The 20,796-nt window shown below is 68.7% G+C and overlaps 2 protein-coding genes across 2 annotated transcripts; both read left to right on the top strand.

Annotated features, from left to right (window-relative positions):
* Nucleotides 1-6: 6 nt before the first annotated feature.
* Nucleotides 7-17,048, top strand: LOC136284709 (integrin alpha-7-like; the record flags this gene model as incomplete). Its single annotated transcript, XM_066175079.1, is given in 23 exon segments — nt 7-34; nt 959-1,078; nt 2,453-2,469; nt 2,471-2,575; nt 2,578-2,663; nt 3,844-4,037; nt 4,961-5,049; nt 5,145-5,272; nt 5,878-5,973; nt 6,066-6,127; nt 6,691-6,860; nt 7,442-7,594; nt 8,006-8,118; nt 8,846-9,041; nt 10,728-10,808; nt 10,903-10,982; nt 12,246-12,323; nt 12,424-12,526; nt 13,677-13,844; nt 14,164-14,253; nt 15,131-15,241; nt 16,043-16,141; nt 16,653-17,048. Coding segments are annotated over 23 exon segments (2,763 nt in total), but the record flags the coding sequence as incomplete, so codon positions are not given.
* A 1,374-nt stretch (nt 17,049-18,422) lies between these two features.
* On the top strand, nt 18,423-20,763 carry MCRS1 (microspherule protein 1). Its single transcript, XM_066175080.1, is given in 7 exon segments — nt 18,423-18,462; nt 18,546-18,622; nt 18,624-18,655; nt 19,189-19,339; nt 19,607-19,762; nt 20,058-20,167; nt 20,607-20,763. Coding segments are annotated over 6 exon segments (675 nt in total). The 5' UTR covers nt 18,423-18,462; nt 18,546-18,553.
* The last annotated feature ends 33 nt before the right edge of the window (nt 20,764-20,796 follow it).

Below are 20,796 nucleotides of genomic sequence, written 5' to 3'. Positions count from 1 at the left end.
GATCAGAGAGACCCCGGCACCTACAACTGGAAAGGTGAGGGGAGGGGGGACCCCGGAACTGGGGGTCTGGGTGGGTGTTACTGCTCGGGGCGCCCGGCACCGACAGCTGGAAAGGTGAGGGGCGAGGGGGGCACCAAATTGGGGGTTTGGGGGTCTGGGGGTGCCCACAGTTTGGAGGATGAGGGGCGCTGGGACCCCCCCGTGCGGGTTTGGGGGTGCTCAAGCCGAGCTCGCTGCAGCACGAGGGTCCCTCGGTGTCCCCTGGGGTGTCCCTGGGTGTCCCCATGTCCCCCCTCACCTTGGGAGGGGTCCCCTGCCCATGGAGCTGCTCCGTCCGCACTCCCCGGAGCTCGGGGGTCCCCAGGGTGTCCCCACGGTGTCCCCATGTCCCCTCACCCTGGGAGGGGTTCCTGCCCACGGAGCTGCTCCGCCCGAATTCCCCGGAGCTCGGGGGGTCCCGAAAGGGTCCCGGGAGGGTCCCCCACGGTGTCCCCACGGTGTCCCCACGGTGTCCCCATGTCCCCTCACCCTGGGGAGAGGTCCTTGCTCAACCAGAGCTCCCTGGGGCCCTCGGTGTCCCCATGTCTCCTCTCACCCCACGGAGCTGCTCCACCCCGAATTCCCCGGAGCTCGGGTGTCCCCACGGTGTCCCCACGGTGTCCCCACGGTGTCCCCCACGGTGTCCCCGCTGTCCCCCCCGGGCCCGCCCGCAGGGACCCTGCGAGTGGAGCAGCTCAACCAGAGCTCGCTGGACCTGCTGCGCCCCGACGCCGGCCCCTTCGAGGCGGGGGGCGAGAAGGACCAGGACCCCTCGCTCATCCCCGTGCCCGCCAACAGCTACTTCGGTACGGGGCTGGGGGGCACCCCCCGCGCCCCCCCCGGAGCCGCCCTGACGCCCCCTCCCCTCTGTGTGTGTGTGTGTGTGTGTGTGTGTGTCGCGCGTGTGTCGCGGTCGCAGGGCTGCTCTTTGTGACAAACATTGAGAGCGCCGCCCCCGACCAGAGGGTCTTCCGGACCCCCCAGCCCGGAGAGAGGGTCCCCGGCGCGGCCGCGGACGTGGCGCACAATTCCTACCTGGGTTCGTGCGTGTGCCGCACGGCGCGCGCGTGTCACCTCCCGAGTGTCACCCGCGTGGTGTGCCGTGTGTGACCCTCCCCGCGACGTGTCGCCTCCCCCGTCCCCGTCCCGCGAAGGGTCCTGCGGGCACACGAGTGTCCTGGTCACACGTGTCCCCTCGGCCCTTCCCCGACACGCGTGTGGCTTTCAGGGATGTCCCTTTGTCGCTGTGCGGGTGTCACCTGTAGAGGTGTGTGACACACTCAGGTGTCACCTGTACACTCGTGTGTGTCCCCCCTGGACACAGATTCCTCCTCTCGTGTCCCCAGACGTGCCTGTGTCCCCACAGGTGTCACACACCTGTCCCTGTACACTCTCCTGTCGCCACAAGTGTCACACACCTGTCCCCAGGACACGCCGCTGTCCCCACAGGTGTCACACACCTGTCCCCAGACACGCCCCTGTCCCCACAGGTGTCACACACCTGTCCCCAGACACGCCCCTGTTCCCGGACACGCCCCTGGCCCCACAGGTGTCACACACCTGTCCCCAGACACGCCTCTGTCCCCGGACACACCGCTGTCCCCACAGGTGTCACACACCTGTCCCGGCCACGCCCCTGTCCCCACAGGTGTCACCCCGCACACGTGTGGCCGCATCGCCCCCCCGCCACTGCATGGCCCCAATCCCTGTCCCCACCCCTGTCCTGTGTCCCCGGCCCTGTCCCCTGTCCCCCGGCCCTGTCCCGTGTCCCCTCGCTGTTCCAGCGCTGTGCTGGGGGCACTGCCAGCCCTGGGGGGGTCCCAGATCTTTGGGGGAGGGGGGGGTCCCTGCGCTTGGCGTGTCCCCGCATGTCCCCGCATGTCCCCGCGTGTCCCCGCTTGTCCCCGCGTGTCCCCGCGTGTCCCCGGTGATGTTTTTGCATGGGGGGGGGGGGGTGCATGGATTGGGGGGGGGGCTGGAGCCTGGCTGGGGGCTCGGGGGCTTTGGGGGGGCTCGGGGGGCTGCTCACGGCAACCACTGCATGTGGGGAGGGGGCTCTGCTCTGGAATTTGCTGCCCTGCCCCCCCCCCGCCCCCAAATTCTGCCATTTTCACCCCAAATTCTGCCCTTTCCCCTAAAAATCTGCCCTTTCACCCCCAAATTCTGCCATTTTCTCCCCCAAAATCTGAACTTTTCCCCCAAAATCTGCCCTTCTGGCAACCCTAGGCTGTCCCCTCGATGTCGCCGTAGGATCCTGGATAATTCCGGGGTGACAGGGCTGTCCCTCGATGTCCCCTCGGGGTTCTGGGTGTTCCCGGAGTGACCGGACTGTCCCAACCCCTGGCTGTCCCCTCGGGGTTCTGGGTGTTCCCGGGGTGACCGGACTGTCCCCAACCCCTGGCTGTCCCCTCAGGCTTCTCGGTGGACTCCGGGGTCGGGGCTGACCCGGCGACAGCAGCTGAGTTTTGTCACCGGCGCCCCCCGCGCCAACCACACGGGCGCCGTTGTCATCCTGCGCCGCGACAGCGCCAACCGCCCCTGGTGGCCGAGGCCGTGCTGGCCGGACAGCAGCTGACCTCGGCCTTCGGCCACGCGCTGGCCGTGCTGGACCTCAACAGCGACGGGTGGGCGGGGGGGACGCGGCACTGTCCCCTGGGACACTGTGGGGCAGGTCCCTGTCACCCGGGTCACTCTGGGGATGTGTCCCTGTCACCTTTGTCACTCTGGGATGTGTCCCTGTCACCCCGTCATTGTGGGACGTGGCTGTGTCACCTTTGTCACTGTGGGAGAGGTCCCTGCCACCTGGGTCACTCTGGATGTGTCCCTGTCCCCTGGGTCACTGTGGGACACGTCCCTGTCACCCGGGTCACTGTAGGATGTGTCCCTGTCACCCGGGTCACTGTGGGACAGGTCCCTGTCCACCCGGGTCACTCTGGGATGTGTCCCTGTCCCCTGGGTCACTGTGGGGCAGGTCCCTGTCACCTGGGTCACTCTGGGATGCGTCCCTGTCACCTGGGTCACTGTGGGACATGGCACTGTCCCCTGGGTCACTGTGGGACGTGGCACTGTCCCCTGGGTCACTGTGGGGCAGGTCCCTGTCACCTTTGTCACTCTGGGATGTGTCCCTATCACCCCGTCATTGTGGGACGTGGCTGTGTCACCTTTGTCACTGTGGGACAGGTCCCTGTCACCCGGGTCACTGTGGGAGAGGTCCCTGTCACCTTTGTCACTCTGGGATGTGTCCCTGTCACCTGGGTCACTGTGGGACACGTCCCTGTCACCCGGGTCACTGTAGGATGTGTCCCTGTTCCCTGGGTCACTGTGGGACACGGCACTGTCACCCGGGTCACTGTAGGATGTGTCCCTGTCACCCCTGTCACCGTGGGACACCTCTGTGTCACCTGCGGGGACCCCTCAAAAAATCCCGGGGAGACCCCAAAGGGCAAAGCCCATGCGGGGACCCGCAATCCCTGAGACCCCCAAATCCCGGTAAAACCCCCCGGTGCACATCCCACCCCAGGACCCCCAAACCCCTGAGACCCCCCCCAAATCCTATTCAGACCCCCCTATGCAGATCCTTCCCAGGACCCCCAAACCCCGGAGCCCCCCAAAATCCCATTCAGACCCCCCCAAACCCCTGAGTCCCCTCAAAATCCCTTTCAGACCCCCCCAAACCCCTGAGCCCCCCAAACCCCTGAGCCCCCCAAAATCCCATTCAGACCCCCCCAAACCCCTGAGCCCCCCAATATCCCCTTCAGACCCCCCCATGCACATCCCTCCCCCCATTTCTGCTGCCCCCCACAGCTGGATGGACCTGGCCGTGGGGGCCCCCCACTTTTTCGGGCGGCAGGAGGAGATCGGGGGCGCCGTGTACGTTTACATCAACCCGGGGGGGCTCTGGGACAGCGCGACCCCCCTGCGCCTCAACGGCTCCCGCGGCTCCATGTTCGGGGCGGCGCTCAGCTCCGCCGGAGACCTCGACCACGATGGCTTTGAGGGTGAGGGGGCTTTGGGGGGATTTCGGGGGGGATTTGGGGGGATTTCGGGGGGGTTTGGGGAGACTTCGGGGGATTTCGGGGGGGTTTGGGGCGGGTTTGGGGGGATTTCGGGGGGTTTGGGGGGATTTGGGGGGGATTTCGGGGGGATTTGGGGGATTTTGGGGCGGGTTTGGGAGGTTTGGGGGGACTTCGGGGGATTTCGGGGGGGTTTGGGGGGGATTTGGGGGGATTTCGGGGGGAGTTGGGGGGGATTTGGGGGGTTTGGGGGGGATTTCGGGGGGAGTTGGGGGGGTTTGGGGGGATTTCGGGGGGTTTGGGGCGGGTTTGGGGGGGATTTGGGGGGGTTTGGGGGGGATTTGGGGGGACTTCGGGGGGGTTTGGGGGGTTTGGGGGGTTTTGGGGGGATTTCGGAGGAGTTTGGGGGGGATTTGGGGGGGGGTTTGGGGGTCTGGACATGGACCTCAAGTGCGATGGGTTTGGGCTTGAGGGGATTTTTGGGGGGGGGGGATTTGAGGAGGGTTTCGGGGGGATTTGGGGGGGTTTGGGGGAGATTTCGGGGGATTTGGGGTGGGGTTTGGGGTCTGGGGATGGACCAAAACCACGATGGGTTTTAGGGTGAGGGGATTTGGGGGGTTTGGGGGCATTTCGGGGGGTTTTGGGGGAGGGTTTGGGGGGATTTTGGGGTCCGGGGATGGACCTGAAGTATGATGAATTTGAGGGTGAGGGGATTTGGGGGGGATTTGGGAGTTTTTTGGGGGGGGGGTCTCCAAGACCTGGGCATGGCTCCATGGGTCACCTCACCATGACAGAACCGAGCCCGGGGGGGCTCAGGGACTTTTTGGGGTCCCCCTGAGGAGGGGCTACACCCCACGGGGGTCTCTGGGGAGGGCTCCGACCCCCCCAAATCCCCGGGTCCCCCCCAGACCTGGCCGTGGGGGCTCCTTTCGACGGCGCGGGCAAAGTGTTCATTTACCACGGCAGCGCCCTGGGCATCGTCACCACCCCCGCCCAGGTGAGGGGGTCCCGGGGGGTCCCGGGGGGGTCCCGGGGGGGTCCCGGGGGGGTCCCGGGGGGGTCCCGGCTCACCCAGGGCCGCCCCCTGGCCAGGTGCTGGACGGGGAGGCCGTGGGGGTCTCGGCGTTCGGGTACTCGCTGTCGGGGGGGCTGGACGTGGACGGGAACCTGTACCCCGACCTGCTGGTGGGCTCCCTGTCGGACACCGTGGTGCTCTACAGGTGAGACCCCCCCCCGGGAGCGCCCCAAATTCCCGGGAATCCCAAATCCCTGAGCGCCCCCAAATTCCTGAGACCCGAGACCCCCGGGAGCCCCAAAGCCCTGAGAACCCCATCCCCGGAGCGACCCCTAGGACCCCCCAAATTCCTGAGAATCCCAAATCCCTGGAGTGTCCCCAAATTCCTGAGACACCCGGGAGCCCCCCAAATTCCTGAGAATCCCAAATCCCTGGAGTGTCCCCCAATTCCTGAGACCCCCGGGAGCCCCAAATCCCTGAGAACCCCATCCCCGGAGCGACCCCCAGGACCCCCCAAATTCCTGAGAATCCCAAATCCCGGAGTGTCCCCAAATTCCTGAGACACCCGGGAGCCCCCCAAATTCCTGAGAATCCCAAATCCCCAGAGCATCCCCCCCCCCCCCCCCCCCAATTCCTGGGACCCCCAGCACCCCCAAATCCCTCAGGATCCCCCCACCCCCGAGTGCCCCCCACTCCCGGGCACCTCGGGGCTCCCTCTCCCCATTCCGGGGGTCTCCCCGGGGCTGGGGGTGGCCTCAGGATCGGGGGGGGGCTCACCCCGGGACCCCCATTTCCCCCCTCCCCAAAAAGGGCGCGGCCGGTGGTTCACGTGTCCCGGAACGTGTCGCTGCTGCCGCCCCAAATCGACCTGGAGCAGAACACGTGCCGCGACCAGGACGGCGTCTGGTGGGTGTCCCCGTGTCCCCCCCGTCCCCGAGCCCCCCCGGGGGGCGGCGGGACCCCCGCAGTGACCCCCCGACCCCCCTCACCCCCCCCAGCCTGGAGGTGCGAGCGTGTTTCAGCTACACGGGCAGCGCGGGCGGGGACAGCCCGCGCCTCGGTGAGTGCGGGGTCCCCCGGGACCTGGGGGTCTCCCCGAGACCTGGGGGTCCCCCAATCTCTGGGGGTCCCCAAGCCCTGAACATCCCCCCCCGTCCCTGAGAGTTCTCCGTCGTTGAGTGTGCCCTCCATTCCTGGGGATCCCACTCACCCCGGGGGGCTCCCCCATCCTCTGGGACCCCCCATCCCTGAGCACCCCCATCCCTGGGGACCCCCCCCCCCCAATCCCTAAAGACCCCAACCCCCGGGACCCCGTCCCCTGACACCCCATCTCTGGACCCCCCCACCCCTAGGACCCCCATCCCTTGAGACACCCCATCCCTGGGGATCTCCAGGACCCCCCCCCCCCCAAAATTTCTGAGATCCCCCCAATCCCCGAGGACCCCCCATCTTTTGGGACCCCCCCCACCGCTGGGTGCCCCCAACCCTGACCCCCCCATCCCTGGGGATCCCCAATCCCTGAGTACCCCCGTCCTTTGGGACCCCCCACCCCTGGGTGCCCCCCACCCCTGGGTGCCCCCACCCCTGTGCCCCCGCTGACCCCCACCCCTGGGTGCCCCGCAGAGCTGCGGTGGGTGCTGGAGGCGGACGGGGAGCGGCGGCGGCGCGGGCAGAGCCCCCGGGGCTCCTTCCAGGGCCGGGCTGCGGCCGATGCCGAGAACCAACTGCGGGGGGCGCTGCAGCTGCCGCGGCCGCGGGAGCGGCGCTGCGCCGGCGGCACCTTCCGCCTGCACGTGCGTGCTTCGGCCTCGGGCTGCTCTTCCTCGGCCTCAGCCTCATCCTCCTCGGCCTCACCTTCCCCGGCCTCGGCCCCCGGGCTGGGCTCCTCATCCTCATCCTCATCCTCATCCTCATCCTCATCCTCATCCTCATCCTCATCCTCATCCTCATCCTCATCCTCACCTTCCTCAGCCTCGGCCCCCGGCTGGCCTTCCTCATCCTCACCCTCTTCTTCTTCACCCTCACCTTCCTTGGCCTCGAGCTGGCCTCCTCATCCTCATCCTCATCCTCTTCCTCATCCTCATCCTCATCCTCATCCTCATCCTCATCCTCATCCTCATCCTCACCCTCCTTGGCCTCAGGCTGGCCTTCCTCAGCCTCGCGTTCCTCAGGCTCCTCTTCCTCAGCCTCCTCTTCCTCATCCTCACCTTCCTCAGCCTCAGCTTTGTCCCTCATCCTCGTCCCCGTCCCCACCTCCTCCTCCTCCTCCCCCTCCCCCTCACCTCTGTCCCCGCCCCCCTTGTCCCCCCCGGGTGTCCCCGAGCGCCCCCCTGACCTTCCTCCCCTCCTCCTCCTCCTCCTCTCGCTCCCGCAGGATGACATCCGGGACAAGCTCCGCCCCATCGATGTCACCCTGGCCTTCGCCATCGCGGGGACCGGCGGGGGACCCCGGGGGGGCCGGGGGACGGCGCTGCCCCCGCTGTCCCCTGCGCTGAGTCCCCGCGAGCCCAGCACGCACCGCGCCGAGGTGTGTCACCTGTGTCACCTGTGTGTCACCTGTGTCACCCCCCTGTGTCACCCCCCTGTGTCACCCCTGTGTCCCCTGTGTCCCCCCACCCCAGTGTCCCTGGTATCCCCTCGTGTGTCCCCCCATCCCAGTTTGGGACACTGGCAGTGTCACCTGTGTCCCCCAGTGTCCTCCTGTCTGCCCCCGTGTCCCCCAGTGTCCCTCCCGTGTCCCCCCATCCCACCTGGGGCCACCTGCAGTGTCCTCTGTGTCCCCCTTGTCCCACCTGGGCCCACATGGCGTGTCCCCTGGTGCCACCTGCAGTGTCCCCCCATTCCCGGGAGCGTCCCCCCCCGGGTGTCCCCGCATTGTCTCCGTGTCCCCGCGGTGTCCCCGCACTGTCCCCGCACTGTCCCCGCGGTGTCCCCGCAGGTGCACTTCCTGCGCCAGGGCTGCGGCGATGACAAGATCTGCCAGAGCCACCTGGAGCTGCGGCCGCGCTTCTGCGCCCGCCTGGGGGACAGCGACTTCCTGCCCCTGCCCAGGTGAGGGGACAGCGCCCGCGGGGACCGGCTGGCACTGCCACCAGCGCTGCGGGGGTGTCCCCAAGGCTGTCCCAGGGGTGACAGTGGCACTGCCACCGGCGCTGCGGGGGTGTCCCCAAGGCTGTCCCAGGGGTGACGATGGCACTGCCACCGGCGCTGCGGGGGTGTCCCCAAGGCTGTCCCAGGGGTGACGATGGCACTGCCACCAGCGCTGCGGGGGTGTCCCCAAGGCTGTCCCAGGGGTGACGATGGCACTGCCACCGGCGCTGCGGGGGTGTCCCCAAGGCTGTCCCAGGGGTGACGATGGCACTGCCACCAGCGCTGCGGGGGTGTCCCCAAGGCTGTCCCAGGGGTGACGATGGCACTGCCACCGGCGCTGCGGGGATGTCCCCAGGGCTGTCACATGAGCCATGATGGCACTGCCACCTTCATCGGAAAGGGCTGGGGGTGTCCCCAAGGCTGTCACAGGGACGAGGATGGCACTGCCACCGTCATTGGAAGGGGCCGAGGATGTCCCCAAGGGAGTCATGGGGACAAGGCTGGCACTGCCACCTCACTGAGTGACCAGGGATGTCCCCAGGGCAGTCATGGGGACAAGGCTGGCACTGCCACCTCACTGAGTGACCAGGGATGTCCCCAGGGCAGTCATGGGGACAAGGCTGGCACTGCCACCGTCACTGAGCGACCAGGGATGTCCCCAGTGTTCTCACGGTGGCCGTGCCCGCAGGGACGAGGACGGCACGGCCATCTTCGCCGTGAGTGACCAGAAGGACGTGGCCCTGGAGGTGCAGGTGACCAACGAGCCCTCGGACCCCCGGGACCCCCAGAGGGACGGGGACGACGCCCACCAGGCCCTGCTGGTGGCCACCTTCCCCCCCGAGCTGCCCTACGCCGCCCTGCGGCCCGACGACACCGCGGGGACAGTGAGCGACGGGGACACGGGGGACAGAGGGGACAGCGGGACAGGGGGACACAGGGGGACAGAGGGGACAGCGGGACAGGAGGGACAGAGGGACGGGGGACACGGGGACAGAGGGACAGGAGGGGACGGGGGATCGGGGGGACAGGAGGGGGTGGGGGGTCTTGGGGTGTAGGGACAGGAGGGGACATAGAGGACACGGGGGGACAGGAGGGGACAGAGGGAGACAGGGGACACGGGGGGACAGGAGGGACGGGGGGACAGGGGGGGATGGGGGTGATGGGGGGACAGGGGACATGGGACAGGGAGGGACAGGAGGGACAGAGGGAGACAGGGTGACAGGGGGGACAGGAGGGGACCACGGGGGTCTCTGGGTTGGGGTCAGTCCCGGGGGTCTCTGGGTTGGGGTCACTCCCGGGGTCTCTGGGTTTAGGTCACTCCCGGGGTCTCTGGGTTGGGGTCAGTCCCGGGGTCTCTGGGTTGGGGTCACTCCGGGGGTCTCCGGGTGGGGATCACTCCCGGGGGTCTCTGGGTTTAGGTCACTCCCGGGGTCTCTGGGTTGGGGTCAGTCCCGGGGTCTCTGGGTGGGGGTCACTCCCGGGGTCTCTGGGTGGGGGTCACTCCCGGGGTCTCTGGGTGGGGGTCACTCCCGGGGTCTCTGGGTTGGGGTCAGTCCCGGGGTCTCTGGGTGGGGGTCACTCCCGGGGTCTCTGGGTTGGGGTCACTCCGGGGGTCTCTGGGTGGGGGTCACTCCGGGGGTCTCTGGGTGGGGGTCACTCCGGCGGTCTCTGGGTTGGGGTCAGTCCCGGGGTCTCTGGGTTGGGGTCACTCCGGGGGTCTCCGGGTGGGGGTCACTCCCGGGGTCTCTGGGTGGGGGTCACTCCCGGGGTCTCCGGGTGGGGGTCACTCCCGGGGTCTCTGGGTTGGGGTCAGTCCCGGGGTCTCTGGGTGGGGGTCACTCCGGGGGTCTCTGGGTGGGGGTCACTCCCGGGGTCTCTGGGTTGGGGTCACTCCCGGGGTCTCTGGGTGGGGGTCACTCCCGGGGTCTCTGGGTGGGGGTCACTCCCGGGGTCTCTGGGTGGGGGTCAGTCCCGGGGTCTCTGGGTGGGGGTCACTCCCGGGGTCTCTGGGTTGGGGTCACTCCGGGGGTCTCTGGGTTGGGGTCACTCCGGGGGTCTCCGGGTGGGGGTCACTCCGGGGGTCTCTGGGTTGGGGTCACTCCGGGGGTCTCCGGGTGGGGGTCACTCCCAGGGTCTCTGGGTGGGGGTCACTCCGGGGGTCTCTGGGTTGGGGTCACTCCGGGGGTCTCTGGGTTGGGGTCACTCCGGGGGTCTCCGGGTGGGGGTCACTCCCAGGGTCTCTGGGTGGGGGTCACTCCGGGGGTCTCTGGGTTGGGGTCACTCCGGGGGTCTCTGGGTGGGGGTCACTCCGGGGGTCTCCGGGTGGGGGTCACTCCCGGGGTCTCTGGGTTGGGGTCACTCCCGGGGTCTCTGGGTTGGGGTCAGTCCCGGGGTCTCTGGGTTGGGGTCACTCCGGGGGTCTCTGGGTTGGGGTCAGTCCCGGGGTCTCTGGGTGGGGGTCACTCCCGGGGGTCTCTGGGTTGGGGTCAGTCCCGGGGTCTCTGGGTGGGGGTCACTCCCGGGCTGCCCCCCGGGGTGCCGCAGGGGGTCCCAGCCCTGTCCCCCCCCAGGACAAGGTGCTGTGCTTGGCCAACCAGAACGGCTCCAGGGTGGAGTGCGAGCTGGGGAACCCCCTCAAACGCGGGGCCCAGGTGGGCGCAGCCCCCTCCCCAAACCCCCCCCCGAGCCCTCCCCCGGCCCCCGGCCCCGCCCAGCGCTCACCTGTGCCCCCCCCACACCCCCCAGGTGCGGTTCTTCCTCATCCTCAGCACCTCGGGCATCTCCATCCACACCACGGACCTGGAGGTGCAGCTGGAGCTGTCCACGTGAGAGCCCGGGCGGGGGGCTGGAGACCCCCGGGACTGGGGCTGGAGACCCCCGGGATTGGGGATGGAGACCCCCGGGATTTGGGGGCCAGAACCCGGGGGTGTTGAGAGTGAGAATCCCGGGAAATTTGGGGTTTGGAGCCCCCAGGATTTGGGGCCAGAACCCCGGAGGGTTTGGGGATGGAGACCCCAGGGTTTGGGGTCTGGAATCCCGGGGGGATTTGAGGGTCCGAGCCCCCAGAATTTGGGGTGAAGCCCTGGGGGATTTGGGGATGGAATCCCGGGGGGATTCGGGGCTCACATCCCCACACATTTGGGGTCAGGAATCCCGGGGGGATTCGGGGCTCAGATCCCCCAGGATTTGGGGTGAATCCCGGGGGGATTCGGGGCTCAGATCCCCAGGATTTGGGGTCAGGAATCCCGGGAGGATTGGGGGCTCAGAGCCCCAGGATTTGAGGTCAGGAATCCCGGGGGGATTCGGGGCTCAGATCCCCAGGATTTGGGGTCAGGAATCCCGGGAGGATTGGGGGCTCAGAGCCCCAGGATTTGAGGTCAGGAATCCCGGGGGGATTCGGGGCTCAGATCCCCACATTTGGGGTGAATCCCGGGGGGATTCGGGGCTCAGATCCCCACATTTGGGGTGAATCCCGGGGGGATTCGGGGGTCGGAGCCCCCCACATTTGGGGTCAGGAATCCGGGGGGATTCGGGGCTCAGATGCCCACATTTGGGGTGAATCCCGGGGGGATTCGGGGCTCAGATCCCCAGGATTTGGGGTCAGGAATCCCGGGGGGATTCGGGGCTCAGATCCCCACATTTGGGGTGAATCCCGGGGGGATTCGGGGCTCAGATCCCCCCACATTTGGGGTGAATCCCGGGGGGATTCGGGGGTCGGAGCCCCCCACATTTGGGGTGAATCCCGGGGGGATTCGGGGCTCAGATCCCCACATTTGGGGTGAATCCCGGGGGGATTCGGGGCTCAGATCCCCACATTTGGGGTGAATCCCGGGGGGATTCGGGGCTCAGATCCCCCCACATTTGGGGTGAATCCCGGGGGGATTCGGGGGTCAGAGCCCCCCATTTGTGCACCAAATCCCCGGAGAATTCAGCAACAAACCCCAGATCCTCTCACACTCCACTCCCCCCCCGCCCCAAAATCCCCGTGCCGAGGGGCTGCAATCTGGGGCTCCACCTCCCCCCCCCCACATCCCTTGGGGGGTTTTTTTTTGGGATTTCACCCCCCCGACCCCCCAATTCCCCCCCAGCACCAGCGAGCAGCCGGGGCTGGGGCCGGTGGTCGCCCGCGCCCGCGTGGTCATCGAGCTGCCGCTGGCCGTGAGCGGGTGAGCGGGGCCCGGGGTTTTGGGGGGACCGGGGCGGCGGTTTTGGGGTGGGGACCCCCCGCCCCGGGGATCCCCCCCTCCAACAGCGCTGTCCCCGCAGCGTGGCCGTGCCCCCCCGGCTGTTTTTTGGGGGGCAGGTGCTGGGCGAGAGCGCGGTGAAGAGGGAGAGCCAGGTGGGCAGCGCCGTCCGCTTCGAGGTCACGGTGAGAGACGCCCCGAAACGGGGACGCCCCGAAACGGGGACACCCCGAAATGGGGACACCGAAATGGGGACACCGAAATGGGGACACCCCGAAATATAGACCCCGAAATGGGGACACCCCAAAAACGGGACCCCGAAATGGGGACACCCCGAAATGGGGACACCCCGAAATATAGACCCCGAAACGGGGACACCCCGAAATGGGGACACCCCGAAATGGGGACACCGAAACGGGGACACCCCGAAATATAGACCCCAAAACGGGGACACCGAAATGGGGACACCCCAAAAACGGGACTCCGAAATGGGGACCCCGAAATGGGGACACCCCGAAATGGGGACTCCGAAATGGGGACACCGAAATGGGGACACCCCGAAACGGGGACACCGAAACGGGGACACCGAAATGGGGACACCCCGAAATGGGGACACCGAAATGGGGACACCGAAATGGGGACACCCCAAAATAGGGTCATCCCCAAAACAGAGAACCCCCCAAAACGGGTTAGAGTACATTGAAGGGGTGTTTTGGGGTGGGGGGCTGTTTTTGGGGTCGGGGCTGGTTTTGGGGTCGGGTCTCCATCCAGGGGCTGTTTTTGGGGTCGGGGCTGTTTTGGGGTCAGGTTTCCATCCAGGGGCTGTTTATGGGGTCGGGGCTGTTTTTGGGGTCAGGGCTGTTTTGGGGTCGGGTCTCCATCCAGGGGACATTTTTGGGGTCGGGGCTGGTTTTGGGGTGGGGTCTCTATCCAGGGGCTGTTTTTGGGGTCGGGGCTGTTTTTGGGGTCGGGTCTCCATCCAGGGGCTGTTTTTGGGGTCGGGGCTGTTTTGGGGTCGGGTCTCCATCCAGGGGCAGTTTTTGGGGTCGGGGCTGTTTTTGGGGTCGGGGCTGGTTTTGGGGTGGGGTCTCCATCCAGGGGCTGTTTTTGGGGTCGGGGCTGTTTTTGGGGTGGGGTCTCCATCCAGGGGCTGTTTTTGGGGTCGGGGCTGTTTTTGGGGTGGGGTCTCCATCCAGGGGACGTTTTTGGGGTCGGGGCTGTTTTTGGGGTGGGGTCTCCATCCAGGGGACATTTTTGGGGTCGGGGCTGTTTTTGGGGTCGGGGCTCCCCTGGGCCGCCCCTGATGTTCCGGGGGTCCCCTTCCCGCCCCCCCAGGTGTCGCAGCGGGGGCCGGTGCTGAAGACCCCCGGCTCGGCCGCGCTGACCGTGCAGTGGCCGCTGGAGCTGCCCAACGGGAAGTGGCTGCTGTACCCCCTGAGCCTGGAGATGGGGACCCCCCCGGTGCCCTGCAGCCCCCCCGCCAACCCCCTGCGCCTCGCCATGGTCAGATTTGGGGGGCACGGGGGGGGTTGGGGGTGTCCAAACGTGTCCAGGGGGTGTCCGAGGAGGGGGTCCTGGGGGTTTTAGGGATGTCCAGGGAGGTCCGGGGGGTTTTAGGGGTGTCCAAAGGTGTCCAGGGGGGTTCGGGGGGGTTTAGGGGTGCCCAGGGGTGTCCGGGGGGGGTTCGGGGGTGTCCAGGGGGGTTCGGGGGGGTCCGGGGGTGTCCAGGGGTGTCCGGGGGGGGTTCAGGGGTGCCCAGGGGTTCCCAGCGGTGCCCGGGGGTCCCTGTCCCCCCCCCCCCACGCCCATCCTGCCCCCCCAGGAGCCGCCGGGCCGGGGGGGTCCCCCCGAGGAGCCCCCGAGCCGCTCGTGGTGGGTCCCCGCGGGGAGGAAGAGGAGGAACGTGACCCTGGTGAGTGGGGGGGGGTTGGGGTCCCGCTGCTCTCGGGGTGTCCCTCCTGCCCTTGGGGTGTCCCCGCTGCCTTTGGGGTGTCCCCGCTGCCTTCGGGGTGTCCCTCCTGCCTTCGGGGTGTCCCCGCTGCCTTTGGGGTGTCCCCGCTGCCTTCGGGGTGTCCCCGCTGCCCTTGGGGTGTCCCCGCTGCCTTTGGGGGTCCCCGCTGCTCTTGGGGTGTTCCCGCTGCCCTTGGGGTGTCCCCGCTGCCTTTGGGGTGTCCCTCCTGCTCTTGGGGTGTCCCCGCTGCCTTTGGGGTGTCCCCGCTGCCCTTGGGGTGTCCCCGCTGCCTTCGGGGTGTCCCCGCTGCTCTTGGGGTGTCCCTCCTGCCCTTGGGGTGTCCCCGCTGCCTTTGGGGTGTCCCCACTGCCTTTGGGGTGTCCCCGCTGCCTTCGGGGTGTCCCTCCTGCCCTTGGGGTGTCCCCGCTGCCCTTGGGGTGTCCCTCCTGCCCTTGGGGTGTCCCCTTAATTCCCTGGGTGTCCCTTCAATTCCCGGGCTGTCCCCACGCTGTCCCCCCGCTGTCCCTGTGCCCCGGTGTCCCCGTCCCCCGGTGTCCCTGCCCCCCCGGTGTCCCCGTCCCCCGCTGTCCCTGTCTCCCGGTGTCACCGTCCCTGTCCGCCGCTGTCCCTGTCCCCTGGTGTCACTGTCCCTGTCCCCCGCTGTCCCCATCCCCCGGTGTCACCGTCCCTGTCCCCCGGTGTCCCCGTCCCCCGGTGTCCCCGTCCCCCGGTGTCCCCGTCCCCCGGTGTCCCTGTCCCCCGGTGTCCCCGTCCCCCGGTGTCCCCGTCCCCCGGTGTCACTGTCCCCGTCCCCCGGTGTCACCGTCCCTGTCCCCAGGACTGTGCCCGGGGCTCGGCCCGCTGCCGCCCGTTCCGGTGCCCGCTGCCGTCGCTGGAGCGCTCGGAGCTGCGGGCGCGGGGCCGCCTCTGGAACGGGACGTTCCTGGAGGTCAGAGGGACCGGGACAGGGGACGGGGGGGACAGGGGGGACAGTGGACAAGGGGACAGGGGACAGGGACAGGGGACAGGGGGGACAGGGGATGGGGGGGACAGGGGGGACAGGGACAGGGGATGGGGGGGACAGGGGGGCAGGGACAGGGGATGGGGGGGACAGGGGACAGGGGGGACAGGGACAGGGGAGGGGGGGGACGGGGGGACAGGGGACAAGGGGACAGGGGACAGGGGGGACAGGGACAGGGGACAGGGAGAGGGACAGGGGACAGGGACAGGGGGGACAGGGGACAAGGGGACAGGGACGGGGGGACAGGGACAGGGACAGGGGACAGGGGATGGGGGGGACAGGGACAGGGGACAAGGACAGTAGCAGGGGGCAGGGGGGACAGGGGACAGGGACAGGGGGGACAGGGACAGGGGACAGGGGGACAGGGGACAGGGGACAGGGACAGGGGACGGGGGACGGGGGGACAGGGACAGGGGACGGGGGACAGGGGGACAGGGACAGGGACAGGGGATGGGGGACAGGGCCAGGGGACAGGGCACAGGGGTGACAGGGGACAGGGGACAGGGGGACAGGGGAGTCCCGGGAGCAGGGCGGTGCCGGGGTGGGGACAGGGGGGGACAGGAGACAGAGGGGACGGGGACAGGAGGGTCCCGGGGAGTGCCGGGAGTGGGTGGGGGCACAGGGGACACGGGTTGGGGACACGGCGTTCCAGGGTGGGCACAGGGGTCCTGGGGGGTCCCGGGGTGGGGAGGGGGCTCAGCCGGGCCCCGACCCCTCTCCGGCCCCCAGGAGTTCCTGGATGTGGAGAACCTGGAGCTGGTCGTGCGCGCCGGGGTCACCGTCACCTCCCCCCGCGGGAACGTCGTCATCAGGGACGCCGAGGTGCAGGTGGGGACACCTGGGGACACCCCTGGGGACACCTGGGGACACCTGGGGACACCTGGGGACACCTGGGGACACCTGGGGACATCTGGGGACACCTGGGGACACCTGGGGACACCCAAGGACACCTGGGGACACCTGGGGACATCTGGGGACACCCAAGGACACCTGGGAACATCTGGGGACACCCCTGGGGACACCTGGGGACACCCCGGGGAGATCTGGGGACACCTAGGGACACCTGGGGACACCTGGGGACACCCCTGGGGACACTCGGGAACACCCCTGGGGACACCTGGGGACACCCCTGGGGTCACCCGGGGACAACCAGGGTCACCTGGGGACATCTGGGGACACCTGGAGACACCCGGGGACATCTGGGGACAGCCCCGGACCCCTCATGACCTCCCCAGGATCCCCCCCCCCACCATGTCCCCAAGCCCCCCCGATGTCCCCATGACCCCCGTGACCCCCCGGTGACCCCCGTGACCCCCCGGTGACCCCCGTGACCCCGCAGATGTCGGTGTCGCTGCACCTGGACCCGGGCGTGGCCGTCACCGGCGTCCCCTGGTGGGTGCTGCTGCTGGCGGTGCTGCTGGGGCTGCTGCTGCTGGCCCTGCTCGTGCTGGGGCTCTGGAAGGTGAGGGGCTATCGCCGCATGTCGCGACACGGAGCGGCCTGTCGCGATACAGCGCCACGCCTCGTGCCGTGTCGTGTCACGTCGCGACGTGTCGCGCGTGTCGTGCCTTGTTGCGACGTGCCGCGCCGTGTCACGTCATGCCACCCCGGTTGTGTCATGTCCTGTCATATCGTGACACGTCATGACGTGTCATGCGATAGCACGCATTTCATGCCCTGTCACGACGTGGCACCCCAGTTGTGTCATGTCCTGTCATATCGTGACACGTCGTGACGTGTCCTGCAATAGCACGCATTTCATGCCCTGTCACGACGTGGCACCCCAGCTGTGTCATGTCCTGTCGTATCGTGACACGTCGTGACGTGTCATGCGATAGCACGCATTTCATGCCCTGTCACGTTGTGCCACCCCAGTTGTGTCATGTCCTGTCATATCGTGACACGTCGTGACGTTGTCCTGCAATAGCACGCATTTCATGCCCTGTCACGACGTAGCACCCCAGTTGTGTCGTGTCGTGACGTGCCCCTGTCACATCGTGTCACACCACGCCTCCCCACCTGTGTCCTATTGTGTCCTGTCGTGACACATGTGCTATCACGACGTATCGCGTTCTGTCGCGACGCGTGGCGCTCTCTGCCCGCAGCTGGGGTTTTTTCCGGCGGGCGCGGGCGCCGCCCCCGGCCGTGCCGCGGTTCCGGGCCGTGCGGATCCCGCGGGAGCAGCGGCCGGGGGCGCGCGAGGAGAGAACCGGAACCATCCACCGGCCGCCCTGGGCCGCCACGCCGGGCACCGGACACACGGACACCGGACACACGGACACGGGACACGGGGACGGGCCGCGGACACCGGGCTCTGCCTGAGGGACACACGGACACACGGACACGGGACATGGACACAGGATGGACAAATGGACATGGGATGGACACGGGAGGGACACGGGAGGGATGGGGACGGGCCGCGGACACCAGGATCCACCTGAGGGACATCCTGGATGGACATGATGGACAAATGGACACGGGATGGACAAATGGACAAATGGACATGGGAAAAGGGACACGGGACAGGGACGGGCCCTGGGAAGGCCCCATGGAGGCCCCTCCGTGTCCTGCGGCTCCCGGGATGGGCAGTGGCCGGACAGAGCCACCGCCCCCGGGGGTCACTCTGTCCCCAAGGGTCACTTTGTCCCCAGGGGTCAATTTCTGTCCCCAATAAAAGGCGCTGACCCCACACAGACCCCGAGTGCTCCTTCAGTGTCCCGGGAAGGCCGCCATGACGGGTGGGGCGGCCGCCATTATGGGTGTACCGGCCGCCATGACGGGTGTGCCGGCCGCCATGACGGGTGTGCCGGCCGCCATGATGGACGTGGCGGCCGCCATGATCGTTGTGGGCCGCCTCCATGACGGGAGTGGCCCGCTTCTCCGTCAGGCCAGGCCGTGTGTCCCGGGCTAACGTGACACGTCCGCGCCCCGCGGGTCAGTCCGGCCGCTCCGGACCCGCCACAACTCCGGCCACAACGGGCGGAGCGCGGCGAGCGCGGCCCTGCCCACACTCCAAATGGCGCCACGCTCCGTGGCCTCAACGGAACATTCAATATGGCGGCGCCCATTGCACGACCAGTGACGTCATTCCTTTTTCCGGCGCGTACCGGAAGTGGCGCAGCCGTGGCTGCTCGGAGCTGCCGGGACTGGTGAGGCCGGGGGGGGGTTTGGGGACACCGGGGGGGTCTGAGGCCACCCTGAGGGGACAGAGGTGACATTTCCGTGTCCCCAGAGGCCGCCATGGCCACCAGCCGCTCGGAGGACGAGGAGTCCCTGGCGGGGCCCAAGCGGGGCCCGGCCACCCCCGTGGGGGACTGTCCCCAAACGGCGCAGCTCCTCCAGGTGAGGGGACACCGGGGACACCGGAGACACCGGGGACACCGGGGGACAGGGAGGGGACACACGGGGGGGTGTTGGAGGGTTTGAGGCTGAGTCCAGCCCGGGATGGGGGGTGGGGACACTTGGGGACATTTGAGGGGGACCCTGGGGGCCCCCCCAGTCCCCCCATTCCCCCCAGTCCCCCCCAGTCCCCCCATTCCCCCCAGTCCCCCCCATTCCCCCCAGTCCCCCCCATTCCCCCCATTCCCCCCAGTCCCCCCCATTCCCCCCAGTCCCCCCATTCCCCCCAGTCCCCCCCAGTCCCCCCAGTCCCCCCAGTCCCCCCATTCCCCCCCAGTTCCCCCAGTCCCCCCAGTCCCCCCCAGTCCCCCCCAGTCCCCCATTCCCCCCCATTCCCCCCAGTCCCCCCAGTCCCCCCCCAGTCCCCCATTCCCCCCCAGTCCCCCCATTCCCCCCCAGTCCCCCCAGTCCCCCCATTCCCCCCCCAGTTCCCCCCAGTTCCCCCCAGTCCCCCCAGTCCATCCCGTCCGCCCCAGGTTCATCAAGCGGCGCAAGTTCGATGACGAGCTGGTCGAGAGCAGCCTGGCCAAACCCTCGCGGGCCAAGGGCGGCCCCGAGCCCCCCCAGAGACCCCCCGCGGGCGGGGGAGGGGCCCCCGCTGAGACCCCGCCCGGGGAGCGCAGGAAGGTGAGGGGGGGAGGGGAGGGCGCACCGGGGGGCTGGGAATGACGGGGGAGGGAATGGGGGACGGGGGGACAGCCGGGGTGCCACCCGGGACCCCCCGGGTGTCCCCCCACCCCCGTGTCCCCCCTGGTGCCACCCCCCAGTCACTCAGGGACACTCAGGTGTCCCCCAGGTGTCCCCCACCCCCGTGTCCCCCCTGGTGCCACCCCCCAGTCACTCAGGTGTCCCCCAGGTGTCCCCCGGGTGTCACCCACCCCCGTGTCCCCCCAGGTGTCGCGGGCCGTGCCCCCCCCGTGCCCCCCGGGCCCGGCCCCCCCCCCGGCGCTGCCCAAACGCCTCAAGAAGAGCAAACCCAGCCCCGCCCCCCGCGACCTGGGCAGGTGGAAACCCGCCGACGACCTGCTGCTCATCAACGCCGTGCTGCAGGTCAGGACACACCTGGGGGGGGGGTTTCGGGGGACCCCCAGCCAGGTGTGGGACCCCCCCCCCTCAATTCTGGGCACCCCCCCTGACCCGGGGAGTTTGGGGGGGATCACCTCGGAACGGTCACCTGGGACCCGACGGCTCCTGGCGGTTCAGGTGTGGTCACACCTGGCGGGGGCTTTGGGGGGGGTTTGGTGACTCCCATCTCACCTGGGAGCTTTGGGGGTGCCCCCAGCCCCCCCCCGACCCCCCCAGCCCCCCCCCGAACCCCTCACCTGTTGGATTTTTCGGGGCGCAGACCAACGACCTGACCTCGGTGCACCTGGGGGTGAAGTTCAGCTGCCGCTTCACCCTGAGGGAGATCCAGGAGCGCTGGTACTCGCTGCTCTACGACCCCGTCATCTGCAAGTGAGGGACATCTGGGGGGCCCTGGGGGGCTTTGGGGGGTCAGGGGACACAGGTGACACCTGGGGACACAGGTGACACCCCTGGGACCCCCAGGAGCGCTGGGAGGTTCAGCTTTAGGTCCCCAGAGGAGTGTCCAGGTGTTCCCCAGGGCGTCCTCAAGGTGTCCCCAAAGTGTCTTAGATGTCCCCAAGGGCTCTCAGTCTCCCTGAGGGCGTCCTCAAGGTGTCCCAGGGGTGTCACACGTGTCACAGGGATGTCCCAGGGGTGTCACGCGTGTCCCAGGGGTGTCACGCGTGTCCCCTGGTGTCCCCAGGCTCTCGTGCCAGGCCATGCGGCAGCTGCACCCCGAGGCCGTGGTGTCCCTGGGGGTGTCACACGTGTCACAGGGATGTCCCAGGGGTGTCACACGTGTCCCCCCGGTGTCCCCTGGTGTCCCCAGGCTCTCGTGCCAGGCCATGCGGCAGCTGCACCCCGAGGCCGTGGCCGCCATCCAGAGCAAGGTTCTGTTCAGCAAGGCCGAGGAGCAGCTGCTGACCCGCGTGCCGTCGGTCAGTGTGTCCCCAAGTGTCCCCCAAATGTCCCATAATGTCCCCTGAGGGCAGTGACACACGGCTGCTGCCCCGTGTGCC

Source organism: Chamaea fasciata, unplaced genomic scaffold (assembly GCF_029207755.1).
Source record: "Chamaea fasciata isolate MVZ Bird 193981 ecotype frontalis unplaced genomic scaffold, bChaFas1.0.hap1 SCAF_1289, whole genome shotgun sequence".
NCBI classification, from domain to species: domain Eukaryota; kingdom Metazoa; phylum Chordata; class Aves; order Passeriformes; family Sylviidae; genus Chamaea; species Chamaea fasciata.
Note: the sequence above shows the minus strand (reverse complement) of the source record. Positions and strands in the feature narration are given on the sequence as shown.